Here is a 20,120-nt window from a genome sequence, read left to right as displayed (position 1 = left end):
TGCCTTTCTCTAGTAATTAGCAATGTTAATCGCCTTTTCATGTGCCTGTTGGCCATCTGTATATCTTCTTTGGAGAATGTCTATTTAGACCTTCTGCCTATGTTCTTTAATAGGTTGTTCGCTTTTTTGATATCGAGCTGCATGAGCTGTTTGTATATTTGAGAGATTAATCCGTTGTTGATCCCATGGTTTGCAAATATCTTCTCCCATTCTGTGGGTTGTCTTTTCATTTTGTTTATGGTTTCCTTTGCTGTTCAAAAGATTTAATGCTTAATTAGGTCCCATCTGTTTATTTTTGCTTTTATTTTCATTACTCTAGAAAGTGGATCAAAAAAGGTATTGATGCAATTTATGTCAAAGGGTGTTCTGCTTACATTTTCCTCTGAGAGTTTTATAGTATCCAGTCTTACATGTAGGTCTTTAATCCATTTTGAGTTTATGTTTGTGTATAGTGTTAGAAAGTGTTCTCATTTTATTCTTTTATATGTAGCTGTCTACATGCCAAGCTCTTTACATAAATAATTCCTTCAGATCCTTACATTGATGATATGAAACAGATTTTCATGTTTTCAAGTTAGGTCTGGCCTATGGCAAAATTGTTACATGAATGATTTTTATCTTCAGAACTCCTTGACCCTTTCCCAAAGGATCCATAATCCAAAACTGATGATTATTCTTCCCACCGCCCAAACTGTCTTCCTCTCACCCCAAGCCTGGTGGTGTCAGTATCATTGGAATAAACTGGTCCTATGATATGCTTAAGAGAGTCCCAGATGGACTGCTGGGTACCCTGGGCCCACATGTAGTAAGTACTTGCTGAATTTTGATAAGTGAATCTGGAGGCAACAATAACTGGTATCCTTGGTTTTCTTACCCACAAGGAGCTCTCATGTTGTGGTAGAAATTTCAAACTAGAAAGGAAGGAAAGGGTTTCTGCCTCCACCCCTGCCCCATGTGGGAAGGGAACTCTGGATCCCTTTCACAGGGACTACCTCTTTCTGGATATTAGGGTGGCATGTCAGACATAGAGATATATTGCTCAGATTCCCCCTTCAAGAAAGGGCTCATTGTGCAGCTGTGTGTGGGGGGGGTGGTTAACCCACAGCCTCCACTGTTACCTGGTTCCGATTGGCCTCAACTCTTGAGCTGAGATGGTGGTCTTCTTGGGGTGGCCCCATCCAGTATCTGTGCAAGACTCTGGCACAAGGTCGCATCCATTTCTGCCTAACCCAGGCTTCTTCTCACACGCTCAGAGCTCTCTGCTAGGCTGACAGAGACTTTGTCATGATCTGGCAACCCCCCTTCCCTAATCCCATTTCCTTCTTTTTCCTTTCACAAGTGTCAATCCCAGTAAGCCTTTTCTATTCCTAAATCTGTCTCAGCATCTGTTTTTTGGAGGGCACAGATGACACAGATGGGATGCTGTTAGCTCCAAGAAATCTTTTATCAGTGAAGGGAGTGGATATTTTAAAACTGTATTTCAGCTACTACCAGCAGAATATATAATCACCCTAGATGCTTAAGACCAAGGAGTACTTCCACTCTGACACATAAATCAAATAAGCATTATTTCTTGCTATTCTTTTCGGCACTATGTCTTGCTATTATATAACATGGCTTGAATGTTTCTATTGTCTGTCTCAATGAGTGATTTGTTCCATTAATTAAGAGTGTGACTGAGGACAAGGTCAGTATGTCCATTTCCAGTCTGCTGGTTAGTTTCAGTCAAGTTACCTGTTATGGATAGACTGTTATCTGGTCATATATGGACTCCATAAACCCCTTACCCACCCTGAATCATGACTTAGGCTAGTCATTTCTCAACCTCCTAGTAGACCATCACCCTTCCTGAGAGTCACTTATAAAATGCTCTATATTTTAGCGTTGGGTGAGGAAGTCTTAATGTGGTTGGTGACCAGTACTTGTGGCCACAAATGGAAGAGCATAGTTTTTGCCTTTTTGGGTATGGAAGCATCCCCTAATTCCTTGTTAGAAATGCCTGTGTTCACACTCAGTTGCTCAGTCATGTCTGACTCTTTGCAACCCAGTGGACTGTAGCCCACCAGGCTCCTCTGTCCATGGAATTCTCCAGGCAAGAATACTGGAGTGGGTTGCCATTCCCTCCTCCAGGGGATCTTCCCGACCCAGGGGATGAACCTGTGTCTCCTGCATCTCCTGCATTGGCAAGCGGATTCTTGACCACTGAGCACCTGGGAAGCCCCATTAAACGAGCAGTACCCCACAAATTACCCATTCACCCATCAAATATTTGTTGACCGAGAGGGCTGATACTTGCCTTTCACTTGATCTGACCCTCAGCTATGTCCCTAGTGTCACATTTTGGGGAGATCTACATGCAACTTCTTCAGTAGTAACTACCAAGAAGACACCCCTGAGGGTCTACTTATTCCTGTTCCATCTGTCCTCCGTGTCAGAAACATCAAGCCTTGATCTGTATGGTGGAGTCGGTCAGCGTAGGAGCTCTGGGATCAGACAGTCTTGGATTCCAATATGGGTTCTCCCACTTGCTTGCTGTGTGATCTTGGTAAGTTTACTTAACCTCTCTGAGTCTTAGTTTATACCTTTATAAACAGGATAATAATACCTATCATACAGATCTATTATGAAGATTCTATGAAATAATATTTATAAAGTACTTGTCTAATACTCATTGATATTTACTCTATTTATGACAGCAAAATATCATTCTTTAATATATGGCTCCTGGACAGACGGTTTTTGTACTGCTGCAAAATATATTCCCATTGTAACTACCTACCTTGGTAAGTGGATTATGGCACAATCCCATGTTTGAACAAATGTTTTGGAACGCCCTTCTTTATTTGATTACCAAGTTGTTCCTAAGTTTGTTTAAGTCTGCTGCTGCTAAGTCGCTTCAGTCGTGTCCGACTCTGTGCGATCCCATAGACGGCAGCCCACCAAGGCCCTGCTGTCCCTGGGATTCTCCAGGCAAGAACACTGGAGTGGGTTGCCATTTCCTTCTCCAATTTTTAAGTCTAATGTTTAACTCCAATGTTTAAGTCTAATCACCTTAAATATAAAAATAACAGATGCAACTTGACCTTAACTTAGTAGTTTGGATTCAGATGTCAGTGACATGTTTGAACTGAGGGAACATGATTAAATATTACCTCTCTGTTCCTAAATGACTGGAAGATGTTTGAGGAGAGGGAATGAGGTGGCATCCTTATTTTTTTTGTGTTTCATCTGGTCAGTTTTTGCTCTTAATTATTTTTCCCTTTATTTATTAATTGAAGTAAGTTAAGAATCCCATGGACAGAGGGGCCTGGCATAGGGTCAAAAAGAGTTGGACATGACTGAAGTGACTTAGCCCACGTGCACAGAGTTGATTAACGATGTTGTGTAAGTTTCAGGTGTATAGCAAAATGGTTCAGTTATACATGTATATATATATAAATCTATTCTTTTCATATTCTGATTCATTATTTTTCAAAAATCCTTTAGTAGCATGTCTTCTAAAGCAGCTTGCTACACCACAGACAGAATTACTCTACATCAAATACTTACCCTGTATATTTTGCATTATATACTAGATGTGTTCACCACTGATGGATGGTCGAGTGAAATGAATCCTTATGCCATGTACTTACATCATCTTCTGAGAGATACTAACATCAGTGGTTGTTACTCTTCTATGTTAGTTTTTTTGGTCATCTTTCCTCATCTCTCTACCCTTTCCTATCTTCCATAGTAAAAAGTCAATAATTCACTCAACTGTGATATTTATTGTTCACCTACAAGTTGTAACAGTGTTTCATATTGTTAATTTACAACTCCTACCACAAATATTTAAAGGCAATACAAGAATATTATTTAAGGGAATCCTATTGTAAGCCAAGCATCACTCTTGATTGATTCAATATTAGTTCAGCTTTGGTTGTGACTGGGTTTTCTTTCACCAAGCACCTAGCTCAACTGCATCACACCTTGGTATGTTTGCAGGCTTGACCTTACTATCTCAGTGAATACAGGCTGTCCTGACAGTGCTTGAGCCGACTACCAAAAATGTGGTAGATCTGAAATGGAAGTGAATAACCAGAGTGGGGAACAGTCAACTCAGATCTTAGTGTCAATAGATAAGATCACCTACAACACAGGCTTCAGATCATAGATTTCAATCCTATGCCCTCTCTCCACTCCTGTGGATCAGGAATAAATAATGAAGTCACTTCCCCAAAATAATATTCTTATTTACAAAAGGATTTTCTATAGGGTTATTTCTCAAAACAAAATCCCTGGGGCTTTCTGGGCTTCCCAGGTGGCGCTAGTGGTAAAGAATCCTCCTGCCAAAGCAGGAGACGCATGTTCGGTCCCTGCGCCAGGAGATCGCCTGGAGTAGGAAATGGCACCCCACTCCAGTATTCTTGCCTGGATAATCCCATGGGCAGAGGAGCCTGGTGGGCTAGAGTCCATGGGGTTGCAAAGAGTCAGACACGACTGAGCGACTGAGCACATTCTAGTGCTCAGTGCTCAGTCCTGAGCTTAAAAGCACATCCTGCTTTTCAAACAGGATTTCAGGTTGAGTCATTCCACAGGTAATACTATACGTATCAGGTGCTGTGGTAGGTACAAAGCGGAACAGGAAAGTCATCTCCACCAGCAGCAGAAAATTACAGTGGGGAGCTCTAAGGGTTGGGAGTGGTTGTGGGTGCAATGGTGATCTTGCGTGAAGTGGTGGTAACTGACGCTCCCCTCAGCACCACGGCCCAGGAAGAGTGGGGTTCATTGTGCAAACCTGGTTGCTCATAGGCTGCCATCTCTTCTTGGAAAGAGTCAAAACCGGGGAGTAAAGTACATCGCCTTTGTTACTATTTGTCAAATTCAATTCTTCCATCTCAGGGAGAGGAAAACTTGCAATCAGCCCATGATGACAAAAAAGCAGTGGCTGGATATCAGTTAAGCATGAGCTAGGAATGGTCACACAAGGACCTGGGACGATTTTTTTTAAAAATATGGGCCATTTTTATAGTCTTTATTAAATCTGTAGCTGTATTTCTTCTGTTTTATTTTTGGCTTTTTGGCCACAAGACATGTGGGATCTTAGCTCCCAGACTAGAGGAACGATGTCCCCTGTGTTGGAAGGCAAAGTCTTAACCACTGGACCATGAGGGAAGTCCCTGGGAAAACTTCTTAAAGCAAGCATAGATAGAATGCCACAATTCCTAGGTCCATTGCCTTGTGCCAGCTCCTCCCATGACGCCAGTCACTCTCTCTGGCGTGCAGAAAGGACTACTGGGTTTCCCTGTTGGCTCAGCAGTAAAGAATCCACCTGCCAATGTAGGAGACACGCGTTCAATCCCTGGGTCAGGAAGATCCTCTGGAGAAGGAAGTAGTAACCCACTCCAGTATTTTTGCCTGGGAAGTCCCTTGGACAGAGGAGCCCGTGGTGTAGGGTAAGGGAGTTAGAGAAGGCGAGGTTCGGAAAAAGAACGAGACCGGCACCTTACAGGAACAGGTCACCTTTAATGAGGCGACAAGGGGCAGCAGTCAGATCACTGAGCTGCTGCACTAACCCACGAAAAGAGTAAGTATATATAGGCGTACATGTGGAAATCTACTATCTTAAGGGGGCCTGTTCTTCTCCAAGGTTGTTTGGGTTAGTTATCTCTTAAACATCTGGGGCAAGGAATTCTGGAGTTCAGCCAGAGGCTGGGACCGGCTGGGAGCTGGGCATAATCAACCTTAATGTCCTTTTTTTCCCCTCTGGGTGAGAGAGTTCTTTGTTTTGCATAGAATGATGGGGAAGACCTGGAGGGGAATTTTAACTTCAGGCTATTTTGAGCCATGTAACTTTCCTTCAGACGGGGTGCAGGCCATGGGCTCACATAGAGTCGGACACGACTGAGCACTCACTCGCAAAGGGACGTTAACGCAAGGCAGAATAAGCCACAGCTTTTAACAAGCCCCAGCTATGGGGTCAGGATCTTAACATAATATTGTCCTCTCACCCGCCAGGCTCTTCCCACATGCTCTGCACATCTCCATTTCCTCCCTAACTTACAAGACCCACCCCAAGTCCTGCTGTCTCCTGGAATAAGTCTCTGATCTCACCAGCCCAGTGTGTGCTGGACATTCATTTCAGGGTTCCACACAAAGCATCTCATTGAATCCCTGCAGCGACCCATGCGTATGAGCTTGCTAAGTCGCTTCAGTGCAATCCTATGGACTGTAGCCTGCCAGGTTCCTCTGGGATTCCCGTCCATGGGATTCTCCAGGCAAGAATACTGGAGTGGGTTGCCATGCGCTCCTCTAGCGGATCTTCCAGACCCAAGGATCAAACCCTGGTCTCATGTCTCCTGCATTGGCAGGTGGGTCCTTTACCACTAGCGCCACCTGAGAAGCTTACATTGATTATAGGCAGGTGTAATTATCCCCATGAGGAGGAAACTAATGCTCAGAGATCTTAAATCTGTTCTCATAGCTTCAAAATGGCAGAGATAGGAAGGAAGCTCAAGTCTCCATGATGCCAAAGCCTGTGTTCTTAGTCACTTTTTTTTCCTCTCTCTCTTATTGTTAAACAGCAAAACCAGCAGAGGTCCACCCCCGCATCCCCAAAGCACCTTTATTGCACTAAAAACAGAATTTATAAACAAACACTTGGGGGAGGATGTCTTCAAGATGTACCCACAATCAGCTTCAAACAGAGATACCAAACAGTGTAGGGGCCTAGAAAATGGGGTCCCCAGAGGGAAAGCGGAGCTTTCAGGAGAGTTATCCAGGTCAGAAAAGGGGGTGGGAAGTCCCAGCGAGCATCTAAGTCCATGTGGGGCTCTCTGTCCACCTTCTCCGCCCACAGGCCTCACCCAGGTGGTCCCAGGAGCCGGGGGCCTGAGGGAGCAGGCCAGGACTGAGGCCACAGGGCGCACAGCCAGGGACCCCAGCAAGGGCCTTCATTCTCAGGTTCAAGGGCATGGGTATGTCTCACCAGTGTGCCAAAGGGAACGCCTGCTCCACCCCCCTCCCCGCTATTCCTTCACCCCTCCCCCCAGTGTGACCTGGAAACCCAGAGCTGGGAGGGACACCCTCTGGACTAGGAGGGGCACCCCAGGATCCCCACAGACCAGCATGGTCCATCCTCACCCAGCAGGCAGCCCAAGAGAGCCGAAGGAAAGGGCGGCCTGGCTCGGCCCTGCTTTAGACTGTGTTGTTTGCGTCTGGCTGGGCGGGTTGTTGTTGTTCAGTCGCCCAGTCGTGTCCGACTCTTTGCGACCCCATGGACAGCAGTACGCCAGGCTTCCGTGTCCTTCCGGTTGAGCCGGAAGCCTCCACAAAAATCAGTCAAGGATCCACACACTGACGTGACAGGTAAGCCCATGCAGCTGTCTTAGCAGCATGAAAAGCCACAAGCAGGTGGACAAGCACCCCTTGTCCCATCCACCCTAGCCCAAACCGAAGTCCACAGGTGGAATAAAAGCCGAGGCCGTCAGTCCCTGAGCAGCACTTCCTGGGTTCAGCTGCCAAGGGGGGAGCTGGATGCTCAGGAGCGGGCAGGGACACGGAGGAGCAGGGGCCATGAGCTAGTGCCGCTCTCTGGGCACCATCTGAGCCAGCCTTCCAGAGGAGGAGGGCCTGGATGCCCAGCGGGGCCGCAGGGTCCCCAGAAAAGAGGGCCTTGGAGGAAAACAGCCGACAGAAGGGCTGTCTCATTCGAGGGGCAGAGCCATCAACCCCCGTTCTCATCTTTTGGGACTTCCTCCTCGTCTGTCTGTCTTTGCCAGGCAGCTCAGACGTGGCACCCCCCTCCCTCTGACTGGCTCTCACCTCCGGAGCCTGGAAGGGCTGAGGGTTGCCCAGAGACCGCTTAACATCGGAGAGGGTGTCCTCCCGCAGCCCCATGGGGCGCCGCAGGCAGAACGTGGACCTAGCACTGCTCTCTGAGGGGTGTCTGGCGGAGGACACTGGCGTCGCAGAGAAGATCCGGCTGGGCCCCAGGATCTGCAGCCTCTGGGACTGTGATCGGACTCTGCTGCCTCCTGGCCCCGGTTCGAGAATTCCGGAAGGGGTAAGCAGCGGCGGTGGGGGCAAGGAACTTGGGGTCCAGAGGGACTCAGACCGGCAAGCTGGCCCTTCCATTTCCCCAGCAGCCTCTTCCCCCCTCTTGGCTCTTCTCCATTAAAAGTAACCCCTGGAAAAGAGTATGACCCAGGACACCCCCAACAAGAGCCTCAGCATCAGGGCTTCCCTGCAGGGCCCGGGAGGAGGGTGGAACCTCTACAAGAAGGGCAGCGGGGGAGGTCAGAGGCAGCTCCTTCTTCCCCAGAAGAGTGTCCTGCTTGAGACTGCTGTCCTTGTTTACCACTTTGATCCTGAATGCCAGCTTCCTCATACTGACTGGCCCCAGGCCGTCGAAGAAGTCCTCGCTGAACACGGGGTAGTGGCTGTTCTTGACAATGGTGCTGCGCTGCTTCTGCAGCTTGCCGGGCACCAGGCACAGACCCACACAGCAGCTGATGTTGCAGGCATCGCCCAGCCGGTCGAAGAGGCCCTTTCTTTTCTTTCTTTTTTTTTTTTAAAAAAGATATTTACTTATTTATCTTTGGCTGCATCTGGTCTTAGTGCCGCGCACGGTTAAGTGCCTGTGGTTAAGGCACATGGATTGAGTAGTTGTCGCTCATGGGCTTAGTTGCTTTGTGGCATATGGGATCTTCGTTTCCCCACCAGGGATGGAACCACGTCCCCTGCATTGGAAGGCGAATTCTTAAGCACTGGACCACCAGGGAAGTGCCCTTAGGCACTGTCTGCCTGATACTACCTCCTACCATCCCCGCTTTGCTGACCAACAATGGTCTGGACTTGGTCCCATTCAGTGGAGTTATTTTCATGCTTGTAGGATAAAGTTCTTATTGAGTACAGGAAGCATTTCCCCACCATCATTAAAACTTGTTTAAAGGAAGGATGGCATCGTGTACTTCTCTATTTTTCTTATGGAACCTAAGAATGGTGAGGTATACACAGTGATTACACACTTCCTTAGTCATTGTGTGGAAACGAAAGACTACAGGGGTTGAGTTCAGAGAATAAGGAAAAGGAATTTAAATGTACTGAATACCAGACACCATACTTTAAAGAATTTATTAATATTTTATCCAACCCCACTTTAACCAACTCTGTGTTAATGCTTTGTGATAGCTACCATCATCTTTGGCAGAGACAGTTTCTTTGTTTCTGAGTCTATCAAAATGAAGTGACTCACCAAATTCCATTGAGACACAGAGTCCCCACCACCCCATTCCTTGGTTAGACTCCATTTCTGCCATATGTAACTGGATTTTGGATTCTAAGCCAGATCCACAGTTATATCTGGTTCCACAAGGCAGCACTTTCAAGCCTCCACTATTTTTCTAGAGTATGTGTTTTGAGAAATTTAAGGTCACTAAGTAGATTGAAAAGAGATGAAGTTGCCAAATTTCAGAAAGTGAGGAACAGTCCTTGGCCTCGCCCCAGAGAATGACAGCCCTTTTCACATTGTGGGAGGAGGAGAGGTGGTGCCTTGTGGACAGTAAACTGGACCTGAAGTGGATATAAAAAGAGAGGCCCTGGGGAGCCAGGCCACTGTCAGGAAGAGACTCACTCCCAGTGACAGTAGAGAAGACAGCGCTCTCTCCTGCCAAGAAGAAGCTGCTGCTGCTATGTCTGGGGCTGACCCTAGTCTGTGCCCAGGAGGGAAACTCTGATGTTGTGAGAAGCAACTTTGATATTCCAAAGGTAAGGGCAGGGAAGCAAATTGCAGGCAGATTCTTTACCAACTGAGCTTTGAGGGAAGCCCCACACTCACTCAAGGGCAGTGGAGCATAGTGACTTTGGATTTTGGAGAGCATTTTGGAAGATTCTGAAGCAGAGTGGCCCTCTGGGAGGAGAGGAGGTCCTTGACATCATAGAGGAAATGGGAGGCTTCAGACCTTGGTCTAAGAAAGGGCAGTGGTGCCATGTTAAAAGGTAACAACACTTAGGGAACCTCCAACTTACTGGAGGAACAGTGAACAGTGGAAAAAGTCCTAGATATAGTGCTGATCGACCCGAGTCTAATTTCATCTTCACATCACCATGATGAGAGTCCTGGCCCAGAGGTCAGGGTTCAAGAAGACAAGGGTTCATGTTGTATTCCTTTCCTCTTTTCTCACCCAATCATTTTATTGATTTATTGCAGATTACAGGGGAGTGGTATTCCATTCTCTTGGCCTCAGACAACAGGGAAAAGATAGAAGAAGATGGTAGCATGAGGTTTTTTGTGGAGCACATCAGTCTCTTGGAAAATTCTTCTTTGTTTATTAAAATGCATACGAAGTAAGTGTGGATTTTTTTGCTTTGGAAAGGAAAAACAGAAGTCTGAATATGGTGTTGGACCTTTACACACACACACACACATGCATATATTCTGGGCCTTTATCTGCTAAAATCAGGGCCCATCCTTGATAAAATCCTTAGCACTGACCCAAGGACTGAGGAACCTGAACCTGTGACTTTGCTAGATTTCAGAGATAAGAATTGGGACAGGCGTACTTTTCAGTGGAAATAGAGGAGGTAAGGGGTAGAGAGGTGTCAGATCATTAGTAGTATGGAAAGACAACACAGGTTAAGAGCATAGGATTCAGAATCAACGGCCGATCCAGTTCTGATTCTCTTTGTGTCACCAGGAAAATTAATCTCTTTCTTCCTCAGTCTTCTCTGGAGTAAAAGATGATGATATAATTCTCTCTCGTGTCTTTTTGTGAGGACCAAGCAAGGTGATGTTTGTAAGGCACTATCTGACAGACTGGCACATGGTCAGAACCCAGCTAATTCTCTAGACAAGTAGCTGTCATAATAGTAATAGTGGGAAGAGGTGATAGAGGCATAGTGACAGAGGTAGTGGACTCATTCTCAAAGAACCAAATGAAGTGAAATAGTGTAAATAAAAGCGCTTTGGAAACTATACCCGAAATGTTCAACAGCTAATCTGTGAAATGGGAAACTCAAGTTACAGGTAGAGTGTGAGGGAGCCAATCCCTTCAGGATCTCTTGGGCATCAGCTCATTGTGTTTTACAGGGTAAACGGAGTGTGCACTGAGCTTCCTTTGGTTTGTGACAGCACAGGAGAGGATGGCGTATATACTGTTAGCTGTAAGTATGTTAAAAAAAAAAAAAGTCTTTCTAAATTCTACTTCCAGCTGCAAGGAATTTACTCCAATGTCTTCAGGATTTGAGTTTTGAGATGTCTATGGATTTGGTGTGCCTCTGGGCAGCCTGTATATTGATGCTCGGGGCTACGCTCCCGCGTTGCTGGAGAATTTGCGTGGTATGTCTTGCTCTGGAACTTATTGGCTCTTGGGTGGAGCTTGGTTTCAGTGTGCATGTGGAGGCTTTTGGATGATCTCTTATTAATTAATGTTTCCTCTGGCTTTCCGTCTTATTCTTGCAGTAGCCTCAAGACTTCTCCATCCATACAGCATCGATAATAAAACTTTTAGGTTAATGGTGAAAAGATTCTCCACAGTGAGGGATATCCAGAGAGGTTCACTGAGTTACATGGAGAGGTGAACGGGGGGGGGGGGGGGTTGAGGTGACCAGAAGGGGAAGAGGGGGACTCAAACGTGGAGAGAGCAGTCTAGCCAGTAAGCACTTCCCTCTGTGCTCTCCACAGTCTGGAACCCTCAGAGAGGTTCACGGACATACATAGAGAGGGGGGAGGCAGGTAATAGAGGTGAGCATGAGTAGAAAGGGAGGAATCAAGAGGAGAGAGAGAGATCTGGGCAATATTCTGTTCCTGAAGTGTTCTCCGGTGCCCAGAACACCCTCAGAGATTCACAGAATTGGGTTGAGAAGAGAAGGAGGAGGGTGGGAGATAGAGGTTCCCTGGGGGAGAAGAAAGAGTGTCAATAGGGGGAGAGAGTAATCAAGCCAGTAATCACACTCCTGAGTAAAAATGGGTACTAAAGATTGGGTTCTTAAATGTACAAAGTTGATATCAAATATGTAAAACAAAGATTAAAATTCTAGAGTAGAGGTTAGACTCTTACAAAAATACAATATAAAAAAAAGAAAAAAGAAAATGAAGTCACAAAAAGTATAAGATATATGTATGCAGTTTGCTTTAAAAATAGGGTTTTTTTTTTTGCAAGGTAATAGTGGGTTATAAAAATGAAAATTAAAAGTGTAATAGAGGACTTAAAGAAAAAAGAAAAAAAATTTTTTTAATTAAAAAAAAAATGATAATAGTAAAAATATATCCAGGACTTTCTCTGGAGCTGTTGTGAGCAGTGTGAGGTCTGTTCAGTTTCAGATAGATCCTTGTTCCTGCTTATACTTTTCAAGATCTATAGGCCCCTTTCAATGCAGTCAGTGATAACTACAGGGATTTTAATCTGTTGGCCTGTCACTTCCAAAGCGCTTCCCTCTGTTTATTTGGCTTCTGTTTGCAAGTCTCTTCAGTGTCTGATTTCCACCCTGCCCTGCCACAAAGGGGCGGAGGTGGTCCCTTTAGGTTCGCTTGTTCAGTCGTGCTGTGGGGAGGGAGGAACACTGCAAACCTAATATCACTGGCATGTGTGTGGAGAGCTCGCAGTGTCTTGGCCGCACTGGGTTTGCCCCCGCTCACGGCGTGTGTGCTTTCCCCGTCTACCCTGCTCAGGCTTCAGGTTACTTGGCCGGGGAGTGGGCCCTGAGATGCGTGCACTTCCCAGGTCTAAGCCACTCAGGTTCAGGTTCCCGGGTACTCCACAGAGGTGCAGACTTGGTTGGGCCCGCGGTTTGTGCCGATCCCCGGTCGGAGCAGCTCAGGCAGCCAGGAGTTTGGCGAGCACACTCTCCCCTGTTAGGCGGTGCGGGTTATCACCTCCCTGGTCCCCGCCTCGGTTTATGGGTGCGCCCGGCTCCGGTGTGCTTTGTGTCGGTTCTGGGGAGCTGGTCTCTGGCTGCCACCCTCACGGCAGCTGTCGACCCTCTGGGATCTCAGGCAGTCTTTGCTTAGAAACTGGGAGCCTGTTTGCAGTTTGGTAGGGGGTGCCCTCTCTGGGGCCGAGTTTGCCCCTTTCCAGCTCTGGCTGGCCCTGCCTGCCCGCTGTGTCCGGTGGGGGATGGGGTGGTCCGCAGCCGGCTAGCTCTCCTCTGGTATCGCTCAGTCCTTTGTTCTGTGAGCGGGCCGGCAGTGCCTTAGATTTGGGCTTTTTCCGGGATAGTTTTCTCTCTCTGGCTGTCCCACAGTTTAGGTTACTAGCTTACGTTACTCCCTCAGATTGCCTTCAGGGCGTTCGGGCCCAGTCCTTACCCTAAGCAGTGCCGCCCGCTCCTCTCCGTTCAGCCCCCACTTGCTGGTGGCCGGTGTGAGCGTCTGGGGTTCTTTGCTGGGAGTTGCCTTTAGGCACGTAATCTGTGGGTTTTGTTTATTTTTTCTCCCAGTTATGTTGCCCTCCGAGATGCGAAATCTTCCCCCAAACCCGCCGGTGAGAGGGTTTCCTGGTGTTTGGAATCTTCTCCTCTTTTACGACTCCCTCCCTGGGACAGGTCACCGTCCCTAACTCTTCTGTCTCTCTTTTTATCTTTTATAATTTCTCCTACCTCCTTTCGAAGATAATGGGCTGTTTTTCTGGATGCCTGATGTCCTCTGCCAGTGTTCAGAAGTTGCTTTTTGAAGTTTGCTCAGCGTTCAGATGTTCTTTCGATAAATTTGTGGGGGAGAGAGTAGTCTCCCCGTCCTATTCCTCTGCCATCTTAGTCCCGCCTCCCTGTCTTCAGGATTTGATAAGTTCCTTATATGTTTGTTTAGGTAATCTAATGTGGCCATCTACTAGTCAATATCCTGAATTTGGGAGAAATGTGTGTGTCAAAGCCAGTGCCTGGCACACAGTACCATCAGACAGAGAAAGAAGCTTGGTCATATGTATTTTCTACAACAAAAGGAAGTTGGCAAATAAAAAACTAAATTGGGTGGACAGTTTCACATTCCTTGCCCACTTTTAAAAATAATTATTGCTTGTAGACTTTTGGATAGCAGCCATTCTGACTGGTGTGAAATGATACCTCATTGTGGTTTTGATTTGCATTTCTCTAATAATGAGCGATGTTGAGCATCTTTTCATGTGTTTGTTAGCCATCTGTATGTCTTCTTTGGAGAAATGTCTGTTTAGTTCTTTGGCCCATTTTTTGATTGGGTCGTTTATTTTTCTGGAATTCAGCTGCAGAAGTTGCTTGTATATTTTTGAGATTAATTGTTTGTCTGTTGCTTCATTTGCTATTATTTTCTCCCATTCTGAAGGCTGTCTTTTCACCTTGTTTATAGTTTCCTTTGTTGTGCAAAAGCTTTTAATTTTAATTAGGTCCCATTTGTTTATTTTTGCTTTTATTTCCAATATTCTGGGAGGTGGGTCATGGAGGATCCTGCTGTGATTTATGTCGGAGAGTGTTTTGCCTATGTTTTCCAAAAGTCTACAAGCAATAAATGCTGGAGAGGGTGTGGAGAAAAGGGAACCCTCTTACACTGTTGGTGGGAATGCAAACTAGTACAGCCACTATGGAGAACAGTGTGGAGATTCCTTAAAAAACTGGGAATAGAACTGCCATATGACCCAGCAATCCCACTGCTGGGCATATACACCGAGGAAACCAGAATTGAAAGAGACGCGTGTACCCCAATGTTCATCGCAGCACTGTTTACAATAGCCAGGACATGGAAGCAACCTAGATGTCCATCAGCAGACGAATGGATAAGGAAGCTGTGGTACATATACACAATGGAATATTACTCAGCCGTTAAAAAAAAAATACATTTGAATCGGTTCTACTGAGATGGATGAAACTGGAGCCCATTATACGGAGTGAAGTAAGCCAGAAAGAAAAACAACAATACAGTATACTAATGCATATATATGGAATTTGAAAGATGGTAACGATAACCCTACATGCGAGACAGAATAAGAGACACAGATGCATGGAACAATTTTATGGACTCTGAGGGAGAAGGTGAGGGTGGGACGTTCTGGGAGAATGGCATTGAGACATGTGTATTGTCATATGTGAAACAGAGCACCATTCCATGTTCGATGCATGTGACAAGGGCTCAGGGCCGGGGCAATGGGATGATCCAGAAGGATGGGATGGGGAGGGAGGTGGGTGGGGGGTCCGGGAAGGGGAACACATGTAAACCCATGGCTGATTCATGTCAATGTATGGCAAAAACTATTACAATATTGTAAAGTAATTAGCCCCCAACTAAAATAAATAAATTTATAAAAAAAAAATAATAATAATTATTTATTTATTTTGGCTGCACTGAGTCTTCATTGTTACCTTTGGATTTTCTCTAGATTTAGCAACCAGGAGCTATTCTCCAGTTGTGAAGAGCAGGCTTCTCATTGGGCAAAGATTCCGCCTGCAATGCAGGAGACCTGGGTTCGATCTCTGGGTTCGGAAGAGCCCCTGGAGGGAAGCATGGCAACCCGCACCAGTATTCTTGTCTGGAGAATCCCGTGGCTTCTCACTGTGGTGCCTTCTCTCTTATTGAGTATCACGGTCGCTAGGGCTCAGGGACTCAGTAATTGCACCATGTGGGCTCAGTAGCTGGGGCATGTGGGCTCTAGAGTATATTATCTTAGTTGCCCCAAAGCATGTGGGATCTTCTTGGACCCAAGGATTGAACCTGATACCCTGAATTGGCAGGTGGAATCTTATCCACTCGACTGCCAGGATAGTTCCATGGCCCATTTTCTGATGATATCTGATAGCCATTGCCAGAGCATATCATTCAGGTTATAGCACTGGGTATGTAAGGCCAATGGGGCTTATAGAGAAGACATTTGGCAGAGATAGCCGAGGGAGGTAGGTGAGTCCAAGATGTCATAATAGAGGGGAAGTTACTGCTGTGGCTGAATTTTTCTACCCATAATGGTCACTCCATTGGTGTTGCTTAGAAATTGCCTCTCGAAGCCCAGAGAAATGCAGATGGAAGGCAATAAACATCACTATTTCTTTCAGGATTTGTTTTGTGGGAGAGAACAGGTAAAAGGGTTTCAATTCTTTCCCACGGACCAAAGAAGTTCTGAGCTGTGTTCTGTTTTCTCCACAGATGATGGAAAAAATAAATTTCGCATACTTCAAGTGAACTATTCTCACCATATTATTTTTTATATGGAGAATTTCAGCGACTCGTTCCAACTGCTAGAGCTCTACGGTTGAGTATTTTCATGCTGGCGCTCGTCCTGGGGTGAGGAGACCAAGGAAGGAAGGAAGCCTGGAGACAGAGTGGACTTGCCAATTGTGCCCTGGGACCTCTCTCCTCATTAAAGACAGATGCTCCCCTTTGGTAAAATCTCTCAGGCTCAGTGATGGCAAGATGATGGCTCTCTCATTGTGCCAGAAAGATATCCTAAAGGTGTCACATTCAAGAAAGACTTTTTTCCATCCCTGAGACTCGTGCCTAAGCATGTAATCAGTGCCATTCACTTTCCAACTCGGCCGGAGACCCACCCCTCTGATCAGCCTCAATCGCCAGGAAACAGGACAAAGCAGGTCCTGTTACTCTTCCCACAGCCCGAGAACCAGATGCGAGTCCAGAACTCAAGAACGAGTTTGTGGAAATTTGCCAAAAGTATGGAGTTGTTAAGGAAAACATTATTGACCTGACCAAAGTGGGTAAGTTGAGCTATCTCTGGCTTCCTCTGCCTGAAGTCCCATGTTGCTGAGTAGGAACGTTACTGAAGGGAGAAATCCAAGAGACGTTAATACCCCCATTCAGTCCCCTTTGTCCTAACCTGGAAATTCACCTGGTTTCATTCAGGGAAATAAACTGGGGTCGGTGTTTGAATGTGCTTTTCTCTGCCTCTACAGATCGCTGCTTCCAGGCGCGAGGGAATGGAGTGGCCTAGGGCTGCAGTTTGGTGAGCTCTACTGGAGACGGGGTGACCCAGGGTTCAGTGCCTTCCAGAAGCATTAGAGGTTTACAGTAGAAGATTTAAAAAATCACAATAAAAATAATTTGGTAGGAAGAGCTTGAAATTTGGAGTTGGAGGACCTGGGTTCAGGATCTACTCCTACCATGAGCTTTTTAAGCAAATCATATAGCAGTTAAAAGGAAAACAATGATGCCTACCTTACAGAATTACTGTGTGGATATAATGCTGAAGAAAACGGCTCAGTAATTGATAATGTGGGAAAAAATCAGTAAGACTTACAGTTTTAAATGGGAAATGAATGTGAGTATGATATTCAAATGCATTCTGTGTTTGTGGTCCATCTTCTAATCCTGAAAGCCCACCTCACCCTCCAATATATGGAAAAGATTTCTTCCTTCAGTCTCTGCGTATTCTTAACTTGTAATCTGGGAATAGAGCTGTCTGAGCTTCCAGTTGTCTTCCAACCTGGAAAATAGACTCTTGAGTTACCTCATCTGTTACCTGCCTCAAATTTATTGTGTGGCTTCATTCAGATAATGTAGGTGAAAGTCTTAGCAACTATGGCTTACATAAAGTCAGCATTTAATAAAAGATCGCTATGGCTTCTGCCAATTTGTCAAAAGCACTTTAAAACTTCCAGTGCTGAGGATGGCAGAAATAAGCCTAGCATCCTTCATTGCTTCCACTCTTTTCATAGGCTCAGTTGGGGCAGGTTAAGATGGGATCAGCAATAGAAAAAAAACAGGAAAAGAATCATTAACACCCTCCCTTCCCCTATTCTGGCAAATAGCATGGGCTAGAATGCAGGTTGATGACTATTTCTTCAATGTATTTTTGGTAATAGAAGTTCTCTTTGTCCTCAGTTCAATCTGAGAACCACTTAATAAGCTTTTGTGTTCTCATTCGCTTATTTAGTGCCACGTCATTTGGGCTCCAGAATCTTCTCTTCCATGGTTCCCACATCATCTTATGATAAGTGCTGGGACCTGACTTCCATCACTATCGCACGTGAAGGCACCGTCTCTGCATCTTCAGGATATTCCCTAATTATCTAGGAAGACTTAGCAGCTCACCGAGAATGAAAGTTTCCTCCAGCTTTCCGATTCCCTTTGCCCCATTCAGGACAACAGTACCATGAATAAGACCTTCCTCAACCTGTTCAATAAATGATTTGCCTTGCAGTCATGTGGTTTTTCTTCGTTTGAGACGTGGGGGTAACATGGAGAAAATGAGGCCTTGTGACCATCTCCTCTAGCTTCTCAGAATCTTCACTGAGTTTCAGGATTTTCCCTCGTCTGCAGTAATTCTCTGTCCCGATGAGTGCTACTTGTCTTTTGAGTTGCTCATTTCTTAGTGACCTGATAAACTGTAAGACTTGCCCTAGAAATTGCTCCATCCTAGAATTCTCTTTTTCAGTGGGGGTACTGAGAGAGAGTTGCTGCTAGGGCTGACACCAGCTCAACATGTTTCAGGATACTCCTTTTTGTCCCAGCTTCTCTAACTCATCCGTCCTCTGAGATTGTCAGTGTCCTTTTTTTCTTTTTCTGGGATGGCAGATGCTTTTATTTTGTAGAAACACATCTATGATATCTAAGTTGAAAATTACCATTGTGAGTTACTATTAATTTCAAATTCTTAAGTTTAAAAAATTTTATTGAAGTATAGTTGATTTACAATGTTAATTTCTGCTGTACACCAAAGTCATATATATATATATATATATATATATATATATATATATATACACACACACATTCTCTTTCATATTCTTTTCCATTATGGTTTATCACAGGATATTCAATATAGTTCCCTGTGCTATAAATAGAACCATATTATTTATGCAATCTGTATATAATAGCTTACATCTGCTAATCCCAAACTCCCATTCTATCCCTCCCCCATCACCTATCCCCCTTGGCAACCACAGGTCTGTTTTCTATGTCTATGATTCTGTTTCTGTTTCACAGACAGGTTCATTTGTGTCATATTTTAGATTACACACATAAGTGGTATCACATGCCATCTATTTTTCTCTTGGTCAGTGTCTTTTCATACTCTTGGAAAACCTTCAACCACTGCTTTTATTTACAGTGAACATGTTAAGTGAGATTCCATGAAATGTGATCAATACTTATCTTTAGCAGTCTATACTTAGTACGGTCAGGAGGCATCAATGAGGCTAAATGTTATTGGTCTCTTCTTTGGGGAACTTACAAGCTTTGGAGGAAGGGAAATTAAATATCCTCTTTCAGTTGTAATCCTTTGCCAACATCAGCCAGTAATAAAAACGGTGTAAGAGTTACACATGAGTGTTGTGGCAAAGCAGGATGTGGGTAGCAGTTATCATGTGAAAAAAATGACTCACTCCTTATGGACTTAAGATTTATATGAACAAAGAAGGCTTTCTAGGTATCTGACTCTCCCCATATTACTCTGCCTCCAGGTCAGAAGAATATGTTAGGTTCAGGCTTATTGGTCTTCACTTAAGTGCTTAGTCTGGTTTGCTGAAATATGATAGAAGTCTATGTAGAAATTCAACCAGTCATGCTGGGATCACTCATTTTTAAAAGGTGGGCTTTAAGAGACAGAGCTGCTGATACCCAGAAGAGTATGGCCTAGCATATCCTTGGGAATGCTTAGAACATTGACAACAATAGTAATCAATGCATGGGAGGGCCACGTGGGTGATGTGGGATGGCTGTACCGTGCCACATGTCCAGAAACTACAGCCGATGGGGAAGCACAAAATGACTCTCAGGGGTTCCCAAATCAAGATGACAGATGAGCTCACACTGAAACCTGACCCTCAGCCCTAAAGAAGATGCAAATAAGGCATGAAATGTTAAAGACACTCAAAAGCAAGGAGTGAAGATGTCGGTGGATCAGAAACAGAGTAGTCCTTTTCCAAAGAAACAAAAAGATAGAAATCACGGGGAAGATGTGGATAAAGAGGCCAGAACAGGCTTTACTCATGTGCTGCCAATTGTGGGAGAAGGAGAGGGTGGACATCCGTCCAAATGCTGACTCTCCCACCCATCCCCTACTGACAACCAGTGGGGAAAGAGCTTTTCTAGGTTGAAGGAGAGGTCTGCAAGCAGAAACAACACAGTCAGCTCTGACAGTCATCTTCAGATTGGTCATCGGTGGTGTGACCAGTGTCACCTTGATTATCGTTTTAAGTACAGTTAATCTTCAGTTCCAGGATGGGTTTGTTTC

At 45.2% G+C, this 20,120-nt stretch overlaps 1 protein-coding gene across 2 annotated transcripts; it reads left to right on the top strand.

Annotated features, from left to right (window-relative positions):
- The first annotated feature begins 2,725 nt into the window (after positions 1 to 2,725).
- On the top strand, positions 2,726 to 18,085 carry LOC145520574 (major allergen Equ c 1-like). Of its 2 annotated transcripts, none has more exons than XM_081527281.1 (8): positions 2,726 to 2,783; positions 6,839 to 6,956; positions 7,127 to 8,044; positions 10,190 to 10,326; positions 11,069 to 11,142; positions 16,079 to 16,183; positions 16,543 to 16,644; positions 16,840 to 18,085. In XM_081527281.1, the coding sequence occupies exons 3-8, from the start codon at positions 7,877 to 7,879 to the stop codon at positions 16,875 to 16,877; spliced, it is 624 nt and encodes a 207-aa protein (XP_081383407.1). In that variant the 5' UTR covers positions 2,726 to 2,783; positions 6,839 to 6,956; positions 7,127 to 7,876; the 3' UTR covers positions 16,878 to 18,085. The 2 variants fall into 2 exon arrangements, with proteins under 2 accessions (XP_081383407.1, XP_081383418.1); XM_081527292.1 differs by lacking the exon at positions 2,726 to 2,783 and having other exon boundaries at positions 6,914 to 7,347; positions 7,761 to 8,044; positions 16,840 to 16,889; positions 17,820 to 18,085.
- Positions 18,086 to 20,120: the final 2,035 nt, after the last annotated feature.

Source organism: Giraffa tippelskirchi, chromosome 1 (assembly GCF_054371585.1).
Source record: "Giraffa tippelskirchi isolate mGirTip1 chromosome 1, T2T-mGirTip1v1.2.pri, whole genome shotgun sequence".
Lineage (NCBI taxonomy): Eukaryota > Metazoa > Chordata > Mammalia > Artiodactyla > Giraffidae > Giraffa > Giraffa tippelskirchi.
This window is presented reverse-complemented; position numbering and strand designations above follow the sequence as displayed.

Excerpts from the sequence above, each read along its gene's own strand:
- LOC145520574 (XM_081527281.1), top strand. The coding sequence starts at position 7,877 with ATGGGGCGCCGCAGGCAGAACGTGGACCTAGCACTGCTCTCTGAGGGG. Across the intron at positions 10,327-11,068 it reads TTTATTAAAATGCATACGAA|GGTAAACGGAGTGTGCACTG; the intron begins GTAAGTGTGGAT and ends TGTGTTTTACAG. Across the intron at positions 16,645-16,839 it reads TATTGACCTGACCAAAGTGG|ATCGCTGCTTCCAGGCGCGA; the intron begins GTAAGTTGAGCT and ends CTGCCTCTACAG.